This window comes from Bactrocera oleae, chromosome 4, assembly GCF_042242935.1.
Source record: "Bactrocera oleae isolate idBacOlea1 chromosome 4, idBacOlea1, whole genome shotgun sequence".
Taxonomy (NCBI): Eukaryota; Metazoa; Arthropoda; class Insecta; order Diptera; family Tephritidae; genus Bactrocera; species Bactrocera oleae.
The window spans coordinates 22,414,891-22,435,260 of record NC_091538.1 but is presented as its reverse complement, the minus strand read 5'-3'; the positions used below and the strand labels follow the sequence as shown (position 1 = coordinate 22,435,260).

The 20,370-nt window shown below is 34.6% G+C and overlaps 1 protein-coding gene across 1 annotated transcript in view; it reads left to right on the top strand.

Annotated features, from left to right (window-relative positions):
- Mmp2 (Matrix metalloproteinase 2) overlaps positions 1-20,370 on the top strand; it is a 335,594-nt gene that overhangs the window by 71,123 nt on the left and 244,101 nt on the right. The window contains exons 2-3 of the mRNA XM_036369146.2: positions 14,544-14,645; positions 14,736-14,929. Of these exons, the coding sequence (XP_036225039.1) occupies positions 14,544-14,645; positions 14,736-14,929 (296 nt within the window). The remainder of the gene's footprint in view (positions 1-14,543; positions 14,646-14,735; positions 14,930-20,370) is intronic.

The window sequence follows — 20,370 nt, the reverse complement described above, 5'->3', positions numbered from 1 at the left end:
GTGAGAGAAAATGTGAAGCAAAACCCCCGACTTACTGCAAACAAAATCGCTCAAAATTTTAAGGAATCCTTCTGCACTGCACTACACTCGATGCTGATGCATACTGTGAAGCACGGTGTTGAAGAAGTAATGATATGAGGGTGCATAGCTGGTAATGGTGTGGGCCAATGGAAGTTATAGAGTCCACCATGAATATGAATACCTTAATATCTTAAAAATAAATTTGAAGCAAAGAGCGGAAGAATTGTGTTTTGGAAGTGAATACGCCACCAGGATCACCAGAATCTGGATATATTGAAAAAGATTGTATTACAACTTGAGACTAATCGGTTTAGCCGTTTTCGAGTAATGTTGGCCACCGACTTTGAAAACACCATTCTGAGGAAATGCTTTTAAAGTTTGGAATGCACTTTACATGGAAAAAAACTCTGAAACGCCTTTTCAAATTTGCGTGTAACTTCGAAAATGTACACCGGAACGATATGAAATTTTCTGTGTGTATTCTTAAATATATGTACATTAAGAAAATGAAATTTAAAAAAACGATTTTTTGAATATTCTAACTGTATGTAACCCCATAAGGAATACGTGTCTTCCTAATAACAGTGTACCCTTGTACCGAACAAAAGATAAAATTGGTCTCCTAGCTCCCATATACCTAATATGAAGAAACTTTCGGTTATCTTTATACTATTTATGTACCATATATAATATTGGTAAAGTAAAAATTTAAGTCAAATATGCGCCGTTTTGTTCGTAAACTTGTTGCCAACGAGATGCCAACTTCATTTTACCCCTTTCGTAGAAGACTGCGTCCCTATTGCCAAAAAACTCGGAGAGCCAATTTTCACAGGCCTCTCTTGAGGCCAACTTCTCACCATTAAGCGCGTTCGCCATGGACAGGAAAAGATGGTAATTACTTGGTGCCAGGTCCGGACTATAAGGTGGGTGCATTAGATCTTTGACATCGAAATTACCGGAACGGAAGCTAGCAAATCACTCTTGTGCTACACGTTCGTTTACAGTATCGGGCCCATAAACTAAATTAATATTTTTAGCCGCTTTGACTGCTTTTTCGCTTTGATCGAAGAAAATTTGTAAAATATACCGAATTTTCTCTTTGTTGTTGTCCATCTTTGACGAGCGCTCACAACGAACTGAGTAAATCAATCGAAAAACTGTCAAAAACAAATAAACACGTTTTCAGCGCCGTATAGTATGACATGATGCGACACGTAACACTAGTACTATGGACAATAACGCCATCTCTTAGATAAAAACCGAACGAACTTTTTACTTGACCTAATATATTTCGGTCAATCTGTGAAGCTTATTAATAAAACTCATAGAACACCTTTTTCTAGTAAAAATATGTTGTAGTGCCCAAAATGGATAAAATCTGGTCAAAACTACCCCAAGATATTTGTGAGATATATCTCATATATGAATTTCAAATATTCGGTTTGCTTTATACCGTATATGTCGTGCAATATGTAATAAAACTTAACAAAATTAAGTGAACGTATAATATTAGACATACTTTTTTAGTTTAATTACCCCTGGTCCAATGTACTACATGTAATGATTTACGTTGTTTTGGCAGATTTTAAGCCCAATTTGTGTGAGTTATCTTCAGAAAATTCCGTAGAAACATGTTCCAGACCTTTCCATAGACGAAATATAGGGATTTCGGACTTTGAAAATGATTTAATACCTTTATGTCGCTCAATATGGTATGTGCGATATTTTAATGAAATTATTCTTTGACAACTTTTATTAAAAATAATCATATACTTAAATATTATATTATATATAATACTAAATTTCGCTCTCTAATTAAGTCTGTATCATATACATATATCTCATTTGACGTTGTTTTTAATATACAAGTTCAGGTCATTATAAAAATGCAATTATAATAATAATAACCCAACGATTACCCTCCTCCCGCCCAACCGACGCGAGGGGCGCAATCCGCATACGTGCGGAATTAGCCGAGTCAGACAAGTCAAGAGAGTTTTTTAAGTGTTGACATCTAAAACTGCTCAGCTACAGAAACAAAAACAGCCAAGATTTAAAGTTACAATATAATAAATTGTTACATTTTCATTTACTAAGAGAAAACAATAAAGCCTTTTTAATTTTGAAAAGTGAGTCAGATAAGACAAATGTGCTGGAATGAGAATTAAAATCATGACATATACGGCGGAATGGCTCGTTTAGTTCAAAATTTGATCTACAGGATTTTACAAGGTGCAATTCAAAAGTTTCAGGACTTTTATTAAAAAATTAATATTATTATTTTTTTTTTTTTAATTTATTGGTCGCCTTCAAAATAGTCTCCTTCCGCCTGAATACAACGTTTTGCACGTTCAAGAAGGTTATCGAATGACTTTTTTAGGTCATTTGTCGGTATAGCGTTGAGGATGGCGGTCGTCGCCTTTTGGATGGCATCAACGTCAGCATAGCAGTTTCCTTTCATAGCCAAATGTAGTTTTCCGAAAGGTTAGAAGTCGCACGGTGCCATATCAGGTGAATACGGGGAGTAGTTGATTGGTAAAATTAGATTTTTGGTCAAATAATCGGCCACATGCGTCGATCGATGAGGCGGCGCATTATCGTGCAACAAACGCCAACTTCCATCTTCGCGATATTCGGGCCGAACACGTCGAATACGGATTAACGTTTTGGGTGGGTGGAACAAGTCCTTTGTGGACAATACCCTTGGAATCATAAAAACAAATCAGCATTGTCTTCACTTTTGACTTCTCCAGGCGCGATTTTTTGGGTTTCGACTCATTTCTCATTTATGTCCTCAAGCCACTTTGAAAACGTTTAAACCACTCGTGAATACGGCTACGGGATAGACAATCATCGCCATAAACTTGTTTCATCATTTGATGAGTTTAGGTAAACTTTTGAATTGTACTGTAGCAGTAAAGGTCTAAACTGCCTCGAAAGGCGAACCGGGATATTAAATTTAATTTCAGACAGGAGAAAAGAACTGCAAACTGTTCCATTCAAAATTTTCACTAAGAATATTATGCCAAGCATTTCCCTACAACTAGAAAGTGTAGGTAAATGAATAAGTTTTAAACGACTAGTGTATGGAGGTAGACTTACCCTAGAATCCCATCGGAAATGCGCTAAGGCGAAAAGTAAAAATTGTTTTTGAACAGACTCTAACTTGTCAGAATGGATTTGGTAGCTAGGGTTCCATACAACAGAGCCATATTCCAATATAGGTCTAACCAAAGTTGTATAAAGTGTTTTAGTAATATACGGATCTCTAAATTCTTTAGACCAACGTATGTAATACATTTTTAATAATTTTAATGTTATTTTATAATGCATATATTAAATGAGCGATGTACAAAATTTTATTCGAAGTGGTGACCTTTTGCTTTACACAAGCCTTAAACGATTTGGTCATTGATCAATAGCAGCGTGCATAGTTTTTATTGATATTGACGATGCTGCTCGACAAAAGATTTTTTGACACTCTCTTAATTTCGGTGATACAAAATATATAACTTTACTATATTATATATATTTGTGATAATTTTTCAATTGGTCAATTATTAAAATTTGTAAAAGTTGAATTTACCAAGCTTTTTTCAAAATTTACTTATTGCATCAAAACATAATAAATACTTCCGATTTATTAAAATTTTTTAGAAAATATTTGTGTAAGGCTCATAAAAAGCTCCTGCTTTTTCGATTTTGTATACTGTGAATTTTATATAGTTGTAATTAAGGTCATTGATAAATACAGTACTATATCAGAGGTTGTACAGAAAAATATTGTAAATATACAATACATATGTATGTATGAAATAAACTTTTGTCACGAAAATATTCTTAAAAGTTTTTCATTATTATATTCCATTAAAAATACTTTTCCACAACAAAAGTTTTTATTTTACATTCCTTTTATTTAAATCTCTGGTGCAAAAGAAACGCAGTACTCCGGCCGGGTAATATAAGATGTGTTAAATTTTTGACAATAATAAGGTTGTTTCATAACTCTTAGTAACTGCAAGCTATCAGGGAGATCAAAAATGTGAAATAATGAAAAATTAAGAAACGTAAAACTTGCAGGAATTAGCCAGAAAATATCAAAATGTTGTTTGTAATTATCACATCGTATCAACAGAATGAAATTTAATTCATAGAATTTGTATTTTTACAATTCATAATTGTTAACATAAACAGTAACTAGCAGCTGTCTCTGCGCCTTCACTTCCACTCGTTTTTTGGGTTAAGAAATGCTTTTCAGGCAGAAACTCGGCTAGCTAATGATAGTTACTAGTTAATAAACAAACTTCTTTCTTCTTTTATTGTACGCAATGGACTATTGTACCTTCTGCTCAAATATATTTATCCATAACTCGACAAGGACATGACATATGGCCATACTTTTTTTGCTTAGGTTGGCAGGACTGTTATATGTTTACATGTCAAATTTGAGCGCGATCTGTCATATAGTTTTTTTTTTAAGGCACTATAAACAAGTCAACCTCGAGTGTGTTTTTCGAATTTTACTATGGAAATTAACGTTGAGCAAAAAGTGTTTGTTTGAAATTTTGTTATTCCAATGGAATAAGTGCGACGGACGCAATGAAAATGTTGCAGAAGGCATATGGGGAGTCTTGCCTATCACGTGCACGTATTTTTGATTGGTATAAGTCGTTCAAGGACGGCCGTACATCGCTGGAGAACTTGCCCCATGATCGTCGTCCAGCAACGTCAATAAACGAAGAAAACGTCGAAAAAGTAAAGAAAATTGTGTTGGAAAATCGTCGTGTGACTGAAAGAGAGATAGCTAGTGAGCTCAACATATCAAATGGATCCGCTCATAGCATTATTCACGATGTTTTGGGCATGAGACGTGTGTCTGCTCGACTTGTTCCAAAATCCAGCTCATACGTCTCGTCTTGTACGCGATTATTTGACCAAAAACAACGTAAATATTGTTCCGCAAGCACCGTATTCACATGGCACCGTGTGACTTTTTTCTTTTCCCTAAACTCAAATTGCCGCTTCGTGAAAAGCATTTTCAGTCGATTGAAGTCATAAAAGAGAATTCGAAGAAGGAACTGAAAGCCATACCTAAAGCGGCCTACCAGAAGTGTTAGAAAGATTGGAAAAAAAGGTGGCATATGTGTATCGCCTTTAATGGTGACTATTTTGTAGGGGATAAAATAAATATTGAAGAATAATTAACCGTTTTTGTTTTATTGAGCTCTATTGAGTCTCGTTTATATTTGAGCAGAAGGTATAGGCATTGAAGTAACAAAATAGTCATGTCAATATTTTCACTTAGCTGAGATCAGCTGATCGAAATATGCATTTTTGAATAAAGGAAGAGATTTGAATAAAGGAAATGTAAAAGAAAGTATTTTATTAGAAAAGATTAATGAAAACTTTCAAGATTTTCGAAAAAAATTTTATAGCACATTTTTTGCTTCTTCTCAACAATTCTGAGGCTGTGTTGGCGCGTTACTGATAAATACAATTATACACTACTATGTTCGCAATTTTTCTATTAATATTCGACTAAACTGGATCCTATGACAAATAGAATTAAAGTGTGATTTTTAATAGATAGATATATGGAATAGTTTTACTATTGTACTTGGAAATTATTATATTTGGCTTTTTGAAATACAGAAGAAAACCTCAGTAAATCTACCATCAAATCCGTTATGTTGCTTAAAATATATATGTACATATAATATAATACAAATAATCGCAAAAACATACGACAACATTTTAACTATATGTTATTATAGTATATTTTTGATGAAATTGAAAGCATTTAATAATATTGAATATTTCGATAAAAACTATGTGAATTTAATTTTTGTGAATTTAAATAATCGAAAAATATTCCCGCAAATGGCGATGTGAAGATAAAAAGATATAAAACTGTGTTGTCAGATGTGATCAGTGTGCTGTGTCCCACAACTTGATGCACACAACGCCATCTATTGGCAATAGGGGAACCAGGAATTGAAATCCTATTCCTTTGAAATGTGTGACAAAAAAAGTTCAACAAAAACAATTGTCACTCTTTTTGATACTCTCGCAACCTGTTGCTACAGAGTATAATAGTTTTGTTCACCTAACGGTTGTTTGTATCACCTAAAACTAATCGAGTTAGATATAGGGTTATATATATATAAATGATCAGGATGAAGTGACGAGTTGAAATCCGGGTGACTGTCTGTCCGTCCGTCCGTCTGTCCGTCCGTCCGTGCAAGCTCTAACTTAAGTAAAAATTGAGATATCTTTATGAAACTTGCTAGACATGTTTCTTGGTACCGTGAGACGGTTGGTATTGCAGATGGGCGTAATCGGACCACTGCCACGCCCACAAAACGCTATTAATCAAAAACAAATAAATTGCCATAACTAAGCTCCGCAATAAGATACAAGACTGTTATTTGGTACACAGGATCACATTAGGGAGGGGCATCTGCAGTTAAATTTTTTTTTTAAGTGGGCGTGGTCCCGCCTCTAATAGGTTTAATGTACATATCTCCTAAACCGCTAACGTTATAATAACAAAATTCACTGGAAGCAAATGTTTTTAGCACTTCTGTTGACGGTGTGAAAATAGTTGAATTCGGGTGGCAACTCCGCCCACTCCCCATATAACGGTACTGTTAAAAACTACTAAAAGCGCGATAAATCAAGCACTAAACACGCCAGAGACATTAAATTTTATCTCTTGGATGGCATGAGATGACTTTATAGGAACCGCGTTCAAAATTAGACAGTGGGCGTGGCACATCCCACTTTTAATTGAAAACCCATATCTTGAGATCTGCTCAACCGATTTCAACCAAATTCGGTGCATAACGTCCTTTTTATGTTTCTATGTCATAGTGCGAAAATGGGCGAAATCGGACTACAACCACGCCTACTTCCCATATAACACTATTTTAAATTCCATCTGATTCTTTCACTTTCCACTATGCAAATCAGGCAAGAATGACTGTATCGGGATAAAACTTTGCGTGAATAATGCGATTAAAGTATGCCACCTTGTGGCTAAAAATTGTCTAAATCGAACCAAAACTGTTTAAGCCCCTAAGTACTAAATATGTGGACTCCAGTGCCTATAGTTGACCTTCTACCGAAAATATCAGTCAATCCACAAAGAAATCTCAAACGAGTATACTATTTGACTTTGCGAGAATATAAAATGTTCGGCTACATCCGAACTTAGCCTTTCCTTACTTGTTATATATTTAAATTTACTCTAATCCGGCGAACTCAAATTTTCCAACATTGCATGTTCACGAATGTCGCATGCTTTTAGGTCGTGTGCTTATCGTCTACACAGCTTTTGTCAGTCTTTATATTATTTTTGCATTTACTTTCGATTATAAGACATTCGCATTGCCTGAATTGCATTATTTGCATTTATCTACAACTTATGTTTCTCTTGCTTAGATCCTCCATACATTCTATACTAAATTGCACTTCTCTGAAGGCCTGCAAAAGAAATTATGTTGAAGCACACTTACATTCGAGTATAAAACAGTTTTACGTATCCTCTGTCAGTATTTGTTTAACTGGTGGATACGAGATGTTCTGATTTTCGTCAGAAATATACCAAACTTATACTAGTCAAAAAAGACGAAAATATATCTAGTTCATTATGGAGTAAACCGACTAGTTTTGAACTACCGAAAAAGAAATAGAAAGGAATAGAGATAGAAATATATAGTAAAAATTTCTTTATTAAATATAATTTAAAATGGTGCATGTTCTAATTTGGTAATCACAGATTTACTTGTATGTATGTATATTGAAAATAAAACAAACAAAAAACGTTAACTTCGGTGCACCGAAGCTGAATACCCTTCACAAATCAAGAAGTTTTCATACAAGAACTTGATTTCGATCGTTCCGTTTATAAGACAGCTATAGCATATAGTAGTCCGATCTTGAAATTTTCTTCGAATATTGTAGCGTTGTCTTTTATAATAAGCTATGACAAATTTAATGAAGACATCTTGTGAAATAAAAAAGTTCTCCTTATAAGGACTTGATTCCGATCGTATCCAATATCTAGTTATCAGACTCAATGAATAGCATATTCTCACTTAATTTATTTACCTCTAATCTATATCGGGATATGTATAGATACCCATGATATCGGATCACTAAAAGATATTACTGCCATAACAACTGAATGATCAAAACTAAAAAAGTCCTCGTATGGAAACTTGTTTTATGAGCATATAGCTGTCATACAAACTGACCGATAAAAATAAAGTTCTTGCATTGAATATACCGCACCAAAGAAGATATCGGAATAATTTGTTCAAATAGTATATGTAAGGTAAGCCATCGATCATTTAAAAATGGTCGAGATCGGACTATAACTTTTCAAACGCCAGCTATCAATTATGAGCACCTCAGTGATTATGGCTAACTTTGAATCAAACATATCGCACATATACTTCCCTAGCCCCCATATATGCACGTAATATAAAAATTTCAAACTTTTGGTTAAAATCTATAATCGTATATATCGGGCAATATGTTAGATATTTTAGCAAAATTAAATAAACGTTGTTAATGAGTGAAATCAGTTCCCGAAATACCCCACTTCCCACTACATATCGTTATCTAAAATAAAAAAGAACCTAACATTATTTTTCATAAGTTTATAGGATCAAAATAGAAACTAGTCACATTGAAACGAAATTTGACTTTTGGTTATGTCTGCTAGCAGAAGGACAACATTCCGTACATATATGTATAACCTACAGATGTAGAGAAACGTAATCACTAAAAAACTCAGTTTGCATTTATTATTTTTATATATTTTATATCTCCGATGATAGTTGACGATTTTATTGGAGTGGACGACATGTTGGGAATATCGATCGATGTGTGATTTATCTTACTGACATTGCGTAAAAACATTTTCACAAGCAAACTTCAGATTAATGTCCAATGTAATTGCAATCAGTTCAGACCTTTCCTTGAACCCAATATAGGGATTTCGGTTGATTGGTTGATATTGGTCAATAAGTGTAATATTCTAGCGAAATTAAGTCGATAAAATAATTTCAATTAATTCATAGAAATGCTTTAATATTTACATATACATAAATTACATATTTATATATACGTTTCATAAATACTATTTAATTCATAGGATATAGACGAATGAAGGGTCATGTTTACAATCATAGACATACATATGTATGTATTGTAACATAGATATGCGCTGCATGTGGGGAAAACAAGATGAACATTGACACTTTACGTGACCTGGAAATTAAGTCGCTATAACGCTGGGCCTGCTTGTGCCTTGCCGTCATCTCCCTTCATCGTTTGCTTCATTCGACTCTCAGACAATGACGCTAATGGCACGTCGTTATAAAATTGCAGTTTCAAATGCCTGAAAAAATAATGACAAAAATACCATAAACAAACCAAATTTAAAAGAAAGCAAAGTGTGGCTAAATCAAGTGATTGATTGCTTGTAAGTGAAAGCAAACAAAAAAAATGAAAATCCTGACAAAGAAAAAACAGCAAATATACCTACATATAGGCTTCCATATAAGCATACTCTTGTATGTGTATCGATATTTCATATGCGTACTTATAATCATATGTACACATGTATAAGTTTTTAGTTTAAATTACATATGAATGTGTGTTTGTATAGCAGAAATAAGTAGAAGTTATTTTTATCTTAAATACTGCTGATATGGGACTAATTAATACAGGTAAATCATCGATTTTATGGTTTCTCTTCTATCAAGACGTGTTTCTCTTCCCATATTTATAGAATAAATTGCACTTTTCGGTTCCCTTTTTTCAGTGTTAATGCCTATATAATAAATTAAATGGCAATTTATTTTGATAAAAATCAAGCACATGAAAAGTAACGGAGTTAGTATGAGAGCTTGAGCCATATTATTAGTCTGTGTAATTGAAAATACATACACATACATCTCTCATATTCTTTTAGGCTTTTTACCTTTGTGTTCTTGGCGACACATCTTCCGGAAATATATTAATAGATTTTTTATTCGCTGATGATTTTTATTAAACTAAGTTTTTTCGGATGATTGAGTTATAATTAGAAAGTAATTCTTCCGTTGTACGTAGTTAGTCTCCAAATGGAAATATTTGCCTTCGAAGTTCGAAATTGATCCTTTTATTGTAAATTATAACGCGTATACGCGAAATGAACTCAATTTCGAACTTAGTAGGCAAATATTTCCATTTCGGAGGTTTATTTCGAAAAACGGAGAAATTACTTTTATACTTATAACTTAATGTGTCGAAAAAAAATTGTTTGCTCCCAAACCCAGAAAAAAGGTTAACCTATACTGTATACGTTATGGTATTATCCAAAAACTGCTAGAAATTATTCACCTAAACTGCTAATACTTTCCTCACTATAGTGCAAATCAACCAGTTAAAATATTATATTTCCCCTGAATTGTGAATACGACAATGAAGCATTTTTTATAAAAAAATGTAATATTATCTGTCACATAATATGAAAATTTTAAAAAATTATGAAAAAATAATTTCATATTCTACCAAAACATTTGATGAGTGTCTTTTCAAAAGGGGATATCTACATCTTAACTTATTTTTCACAAAATGAGAAAACGTTATAATGGAAATAATAACAGACCTTCTGAAAAGTAATATTTCTATCTAGGAACTATGTCATTACATTGTTCTAATTAATGTTGTAGCTCGACAAAAATACAAAATTCTAAAAAAACAGAATATCCCCTTCTGACACGAAACTTTAATAAAATCTCCATTTGTTGTATACATTTTTGTAAATATCCCCTTTTGTACTTTTTTGTAAACATCTACTTTTTCGTATATATTCTCTCGCAAGGTAAAGTGATATATGGGATTTTTATAATCTTGCAACTTGCTACAAAATATAATAGTTTTGTTCACCCAACGGTTGTTTGTATCACTTAAAACTAATCGAGATAGATATGAAGTTATATATATATATATATAAAGGATCAGGATAACAAGACGAGTTGTATTCCGTGTGTCTGTCTGTCCGTAAGAATTTAGATATCTTCATGGCACCTTGTACACGCGTTCCTTGATCGAATCGGGAGGATGAGATGGGCGAAATTGGACCACTGCCATGTCAACAAAACGCCATTAATGGAAAACCTATAAATTGCAATAACTAAGCCGCAAATTAAGACACAAAACTGTAATTTAGTACAAAGAATTGCAATAATAAAGGGCATCTGTGGTTTAAATATTTTAAAAAAGTGGATGTGGCCCCGCCTCTTATATCACCCAAATTTGCACAGAACAAATCATTTGGACACCTCTTGCGACAGTATGAATATAGGTGAATCGGATGATTACCACTACATATATAGTGGTTTTGTAAAAACTACTAAAAGTGCGCTCAATAACTAATGCGCCAGAGACACTAAATTTTACATCGACGATAAGCGTGGCACTCACATATTCACCGATATATACGTTTCTATTAGGTACTTATATGTGGGTTAAGGGAAATATTGACTCGATTAAACTCATCTTTAACGAAAAGACAAACTTATATCGGAATATTATTCTCTATTAATTTCAATTATATGTCTCACACATTGATATTTTCGGTAAAAAGTCAGCCATAGGTTCTGGGGTTCACATTTTCGATATCTGGGACTTGAATACAAGTATGTTGTTAATGGTATGTGAGGAACCTTAATAGAAAATCCGGTCAATACTACACCTATCTCCCATATACCTATAAATTGAGAAAAATTATCTGAACATATAATATTGGATATACTTTTGTTTAATCCAACAAACCATATCATACTAATAGTTTAGCGCTGAACATGAAAGCAGTCTTAATCTTATATTCCTAATATCTTCGATTCCGATCTTCTGGTGGACGTTTTGCACTTCAACTCTATATATTAAATTTAGCCTCTTCGATTGAGTTTTTGTCAGGTATCATTTGAGGATGATTTTAATATAATTTTCGATGACGGGAAGTAAAATATAGTTATAAAACTAATTAAATGTATGACATATAATATAATTTTATAAAATATCAAATTTAATTGTAATTCATTCATGATTTCGTCGAACAATAAAAGTTGAATTCTTTCGCAACATTTTTTAATATAAAGTTTTGCTACATCTGAAGGTATTTCCTCGGCTTTGATCCTTGCAAGTTGCAAGAATATAAAATGTTTCGTTACACCCGAGCTTAGGTGTTTCTTATATTATATTTTAATTAAAAGTACGAAGCTTTACATTCATGATTTACAATCACAGGCAAGAAGATGCACTGTTATAAGAAAGAGACTCTTTCTGAAATTTATTAAGGTTTCTTACATACTTATTGACAGATAGATGCGGTATAAAGTCAACCGGAAGTTCGAAAATATTCGTTTATATTAGGTATATGGGGTCTAAGGGAAATTTTGATACGATTTTACCAATTTTTGGTACAAGAGCATGTTTCTATCACAAAAATATTCTCCTCCAATTTCAATGCTAGAACTCAGAGGTTGACCGATATGTTCGGTAAAACATCAGCCAAATGCTCAGGGGTCCAGATATTTGGCGTCTGGGATCTTAAAAAGTTATAGCCCGATTTTGACAATTTTTATACTCTCGGAACATGTTGCTACAGAGTATAATAGTTTTGTTCACCTAACGGTTGTTTGTATCACCGTCCGCCTGTGCAAACTGTAACTTGAGTAAAAATTAAGATATCTTTAGGAAAATTGGTGCACATGTTTCTTAGTACCGTAAGACGGTTGATATTGCAGATGGGCAATCGGACTACTGCCACGCCCACAAAACGCCATTAATCAAAAACGAATAAATTGCCAAAAATAAGTACCACAATAAGATACAAGAGTGTTATTTGGTATACAGAATCACATTAGGGAGGGGCATATATAGTTTAAATTTTTAAAAAGTGAGCGTGGTGCCGCCCCTAATAGATTTAATGTGCATATCTCCTAAACCACTCAAGCTATAATAACAAACTTCACTCAGAACAAATGCTTTTAGCACATCTATCGATAATGTGAAAATGGGTGCAATCGGGTGGCAACTCCGCCCACTCCCCATGTAACGGTATTGTTAAAAACTACTAAAAGCGCGATAAATCAGGCACTAAATACGCCAGAGATATTAAATTTTATCTCTGGGCTGGTATAAGATGCCTTTAAAGTAATCGCGTGGCACCGCCCACTTTTAGGTGAAAACCCATATCTTGGGATTTGCTTAATTGATTTCAACCAAATTCGGTACATAACATTCTTCTTATGTTTCTATGTTATAGTGCGTGGGTTGAAATCGGATTACAACCACGCCTATTTCCCACATAACACCCTTTTAAATTCCATCTGATTCTTTCACTTTCCACTATGCAAATCAAGCAACAAAGATTGTATCGGGGTAAAACTTTGCGTAAATAATGCGTTTAAAGTATGCCATCTTGTGACAAAAAATTGTCTAAATCGAATCAAAACTGTTCAAGCCCCTAGGTACTGAATATGTGGACCCGAGTGCCTATAGTTGTCTAATTTAAACTCTTGATAATAGTATGTCTTTGTGTCAAAAATGGGTTGAATCGGATCATTACTTCCTTTAATATAAAATTTTGCCAACACCTGAAGTTATTTCCCGTTCTTTGATCCTTGCAAATTGCGAGAGTATAAAATTTTCGGATACACCCGTACTTAGAATTTCCTTAATTGTTGGGCTTAAGATTAAGTACTTCGAGGGCACTACTTGTGCAAAGGTTTATCCTGATATATTTATTGTTGCTTGGCTTGTCTACGAAATAGTGAAAGAATTATTAAATTGTATTATATGAGAAGTAGGAGTGGTTGTATTTCGATTTCGCCCACTGGCACTGTGACATGGAAATGTCATGATAATGTTATCTTTCGAATTTGATTGAAATTGGTCGTGTAGTTTGTGTAGGTAAAGGATCCCACCTAAAGATGGGCGGTGCCACGTTCATTGTTCAGTTTTTATACCTATATCCTATAAAGCTTTTCCCCACCACTTGGCAAAAACAATACAAAACGGCTGATTTTAGCATTATGAATTAAATTCTTTTTGTCAAATTGTTGTTTTTGAGCTATCTACAGAACCTTATATTTATGATTTATGACCAATTTCGAACTATTCGAATCATTGTTTTTTTTAATGTCAGAATCAAAACAAAGTACAATAAAACTATGCAATACTTAACATAGATTTATAACGACAATGTCTTAAATAGTTAAAATGAGATTTAGTTTGAAAAAGTTTTAACCTAAAAGGGGAGAGCGTCATAATTATTTAAACAACTGAAGTAATCAGTGTGCTACCTTTTTGGCATCCTACTTAGCATAATTTTAGGCATTCATTTTGTGCAGTAATGTTACAGTAATATACCATAAATATCGCTGCATCACCTATATTTGGCTCACTAAACATAGAGATAATGCATTTGCATTTATTTCTTTTATCTTCTTCGTTTGCAGTACAATTACCTAATGGAGTTTGATTATCTCCCTAAGTCGGACATCGAGACAGGAGCGCTGAGAACCGGAGAGCAGCTGAAGGATGCTATACGGAATCTACAGGTATGCATGCACCTCTGTTAAGCCACTACTACCGCACAAATATAAGCATTGTTCCCAATTCTTATTTAAATATTGTTTGTTACATTTTAGCGCTTTGGCAACATTCCGGCCACAGGGGAAATAGATGAGGCCACACAAAAACTGATACACCGGCCTCGATGCGGTGTGGGTGACAGCACTCAAACAGCCAATTTCTCGCCAGATAATCTACAATACGGACATCATCGTATGAAGCGCTACGTACTGCAGGGACCCAAATGGGATAAGACGGATTTAACATGGAGGTGAGTGCGATTTATTTATTCTATTTTATGTCAGCTAATCTTGTCCAGAGCAAGGGTACATGAATGCAAACATACTCTTAAGTCCCCATTTAAAAATGTACGCCTAAAAGTATACTTCATATATTAGTAAGCGTGTCTAACGAGTAGAGAGTTTAATGAAATGTGACAGGGTGAACGCGCAATTTAAATTTACAACAAATTGCAATTAAGGCCCCCCCGTTTCAATTTCTCGCCATTTAACGTCCACGGCGCTTCTGAAGTGTACTTAATAATTCTCTTCCCATTTTGAAATTGATTTACTATTCCAATCGTTGTGACATTGGATTTCTGCTTTCTTAGTTGAAAGCTTGTTTATACGTCCATCCGTATCCCTCTTCTAAACGTGCACATTCGTACATGTATTTGAATTATTCCTGTATATATTTATAATTTTTTTGTTCCGTTATTATTTTTTTTTTTTTGCTCAAGTTTGCAGCAACTGCTTTATTAATTGTATTTCCGTTCTCTTCAGTAGCAAGCATCTTCGACTTTGGTGCTCTGGTTACGCCTTTCACTTCTCAATCCGCTGGCGCCACTCTACACAGAAACACACAGAATGCCCGGACACTCCAGCCTTTATTCATCTTTCAATTAATTCAAATGTCAAACTGAGCGTGTCATGTTAAGCTTTATTTTTATTACACAAATTTCTGAATATCTCAAAATTTATTTGCAAGAGACTTCCGCCAGTTGCCTATAGAGAGACATCAGCAGTGTGTCGTCTGGTTTTGCTTGCAATGTTTTGTGCATAATTTGTGCAGGATTGCAAATTCTTTAGCAACAACAAGTGTGTTTTTATGCAAAATATCTGAAAATACGATTGCTCGCTCCCACAAGCCCCTGGCTTGAGTAACTTGAACAAGGAGAAGTTTCTAGTTGCCTCGATTACTGTTTCTTGTAGCATTCCAAAATCGTTCTTAACTTATTATATTATATTATTACAATTTTTTGTGGAGAATTTTTTGTTCAAAATAAGAAAACTCTCACCACTCCCTGAGCGTTTTTATTCAAAATTTATATATTATTTATATTCAGTGGAAATATTCGCACGTAGTTTTAAAGGCGTACTAACATCGGTAAGAGTTGCAACAGATAAGTCTTTACATTAAAACACTGCTATAACGCACTTTTTATTAAGTTACCGGCATATATTTAAAATTCTTTAAAATATTGATGTCCACTGAAGTTGTAAATAAACTACATCTCCTACTCATCGGCCAAAAGAGGTATTTCACATGTCTATAAGTTGTTGATAATTTTACCAGGAATTTAGAGAGACAGTGAAGTTAGTTATTCAGCATGCCTTGTACATGCTCAAGTTCACTCTTCACAGTTTTTAAGTTCTTTAGCAAATTGAGCGTCATAGCTTGCGATGGGAGTGTTAATTCTTTTGCTGGAAAGTTGATTTTTAATTTAGAATATTTGAGAACTTTGTACTTTAAATAACAAATGGACGAAGAGTTTAACGAATTCATTACTGCAACGTTAGTAAAAACGAATTAATTATTTATTCCGAATATCTCCATTAACCGGCAGCTGGGAGAAAACGATTTGTTTCCAAACTACACAACAAAGCAGCTTGACTATTTTTTTTTGTTGTAGAATACATATTTTTCTATAGGTTCCATTTTCATACATACATGTCAAAATCTTTAGAATCTCGACGAATCTTTTAGTTTCAGTAAACTTCATACACATAGTCTTTGGCAGCCAAGTACTATTAAATATATTAAAACTATTAACCATATACGTTGGCAAAATTACGGAACTTTGAATATAAGGAATTTGCAATGAATTTCCCGGTTACGTAAGGAAAAATAGATGGTAACGGAATTAGTAACTTAATCCTTAGCCCGCGTACAGAGCGGGTTTGTCCACGGAAACTGCTCTGTATAGTCTGGTTACTGACATTGAGGATGCTTTTGTAAACGGGGAAGTGGTTCTATGCGTCTTTCTTAACATAGAAGGAGCATTTGCCAAAAAATCCTATTCCAGTATTACCCGTTCACTGGAAAGGAGGCGAGTTAATTCAACCATTATAAGGTGGGTTGATGCGGGTCTCAGAACGAGGTTCGCTGAAACCATATAGACTCATTAATCAACTAGGAACGATAAAGGGATGCCTTCAGGAGAGTGTGCTGTCACCTTTGCTTTGGAGTCTATGTTATTGTTAGATGGGATTCTAAATTTGCCAACTTCCAATGGCATCATCATTCAAAGAGGACTCACCCTAGCAAAAGGATGATCTGTAAACGTTGGACTTAACATACACCCATCGATAACGGTCCTAATTTTTTTCACAAGAAGAAGAATGGAAGAGAATGGAGCGGCATCATGGGCGTCAAGAGTCTCACTCAAAACTGATGAGGAAAAGCTGTCGAAATTGCAGAGGTTACCATGCGCATATATAACTGGTGGCATGTGCACGTGGCCAACCCCTGTATTAGATGTGATTCTGGACCTCACTTCGCCCCAAAATCTCACTGGGTAGCAAAAGTCAACAGGAAGATTCCATCCTTGAGGAGTACCTTCGCAAGAGCTCGAAAATTGGAGATGGAATCGGGGCTGGTATAGTGGGACCACGTTTGGCAGCATTTATTCAAGCTGAGGTATATTAGCCATTTAGTAGATGTGCACAGATTATTCTAGAGACTATCACGGTTGACCGACGTTGAAATCAAGGTGTAAGCTAATTTGTTCTATACTTCCCTGCGATTTTGCGACGTGGCACCTATATTAGCATTATAATTAAATAACTAAGTAGGAAATTCTCACTTCTCGGTTGATATTTTTGCCTTTATGGAGAAGAAGCCTGCGTACTTGCACTAATAAATAAGCCTGAAGTTCCACCAACCTTTCCTACAAATTTAAATCAATCCGTGAAAAAGATTAGTCCCTGTCCTCCAGCCGTTCCTCACCAGTTATGTAATCGTCTAGATACCCAGATCCTTCTGGGTGCCTGCTAACAGCTTTCACATCCATACACTTACCGGTTAAGTCAACGTGTGCGCTATGGGGTACACAAACAATGGATTGAGTGTCAAAAGTGCTCCCTATCCTTTCATAGAATCAAGAGACTTGCTTTGGTAAAAGGAGCATTATTTAATAAATATATCAAATTATTATTGAAATAGTGTTCGACGATTGTTACTTTTGAAGACGCAGATGCTAATTAATCTGCCCTTTGTTGTCAACTAATCGGCCGATGGCAAATAATATCACAAAATATGTAAGCATTAAAAAAAATATTTTACTAATTTAAACATAAATACACGGCGCGTCACCAGGTTGGCACACCTTCATCAGCCTAAAACAATTGCTTCTGATGTTTTTATACTCTCGCAACCTGTTGCTACAGAGTATAATAGTTTTGTTCACCTAACGGTTGTTTGTATCACCTAAAATTAATCGAGTTAGATATAGGGTTATATATATATAAATGATCAGGATGAAGAGACGAGTTGAAATCCGGGTGACTGTCTGTCCGTCCGTCCGTCTATCCGTCTGTCCGTCCGTCTGTCCGTCCGTCCGTGCAAGCTCTAACTTGAGTAAAAATTGAGATATCTTTATGAAACTTGGTAGACATGTTTCATGGTACCGTGAGACGGTTGGTATTGCAGATGGGCGTAATCGGACCACTGCCACGCCCACAAAACGCCATTAATCAAAAACAAATAACTTGCCATAACTAAGCTCCGCAATAAGATACAAGACTGTTATTTGGTACACAGGATCACATTAGGGAGGGGCATCTGCAGTTAAAATTTTTTTTTAAAAAGTGGGCGTGGTCCCGCCTCTAATAGGTTTAATGTGCATATCTCCTAAACCGCTAACGCTATAATAACAAAATTCACTGGAAGCAAATGTTTTTAGCACTTCTATTGACGGTGTGAAAATAGTTGAAATCGGGTGGCAACTCCGCCCACTCCCCATATAACGGTACTGTTAAAAACTACTAAAAGCGCGATAAATCAAGCACTAAACACGCCAGAGACATTAAATTTTATCTCTGAGATGGTATAAGATGACTTTATAGGAACGGCGTTCAAAATTAGACAGTGGGCGTGGCACAGCCCACTTTTAGGTGAAAACCCATATCTTGAGATCTGCTTAACCGATTTCAACCAAATTCGGTGCGTAACGTTCCTTTCATGTTTCTATGTCATAGTGCGAAAATGGGCGAAATCGGATTACAACCACGCCTATTTTCCATATGACACCATTTTAAATACCACTTGATTCTTTCACTTTCCACTATGCAAATCAAGCAACAATGATTATATCGGCGTAAAACTTTGCGTGAATAATACGTTTAAAGTATGCCACCTTGTGACCAAAAATTTTCTAAATCGAACCAAAACTGTTCAAGCCCCTAAGTACTAAATATGTGGACCCCAGTGCCTATAGTTGACCTTCTACCGAAAATATCAGTCAATCCACAAAGAAATCTCAAACGAGTATACCATTTGACTTTGCGAGAGTATAAAATGTTCGGTTACATCCGAACTTAGCCCTTCCTTACTTGTTATTACTAACTTTATACTATTTTATTGTTTTCTGGTTTTCTCATCTTTCTAAGAACAATCGCTGGTAAAGAAAACATGCGATAAAAATGTACCGTTATATGTTTTTTGTTATTTTCTATTCTTTTGAGTTGAAAAGTGTGCATTAGTTTGCGTTATCAGGTAGCACATGCAATTTGAATTGCATTTACCTTCGGAGTTTGAATACGTATTGACACCAAATTTTTTGAATGGCTTAAGGAAAATCGCTATCTGTAGAGAAAGCAATAATCGAAGCTTATGAAGAGATACAGTTTTCAATGATTAAAATATCAAAAAAAGTTGTCAAAAGTCTAAAAGTTATATATCATTTTTTGCGTAATAAGTCGGAGTACAGTAGAAATAAGAAAGGCGGTAACATCAAAGTGATTTTCAATGCCAACAAGAAAGCAGTTTTGGTAAAAGCATCCAATTCTCATGAATCAAACAAATGCTTGTGTTAAAGTGCCAAATGCTACTGTTCAAAGGGTGCTAAAGAATGCTGCATAATTGAAACTATTAAAACCAAAAACACGGCAACATTTTGCACCGCAGCTCATAGCCTTAAAATCTGATTGGCGCTATGTTGTCTTTTTAGATGAAAAAAACAATATACAATATTACAAATATTATTTCCATGATCTTCTTAAGGAAGAACATCAGTTGGAACGATAGTCGTGTGAGTAGTGTGACGGGGGAGCCATCTTCTAAAATTGTACATGCGAACTGCAATTTTTGAAAACTAATATGAATGCAAACACGAATAAATGGTTACTGGAAACTGCTTTTGTCATTTTAAAAATTTGGTTGGAACTTTGCACGATACGATAAAACACCGACTTACATTGTCCGGGTGTTTAA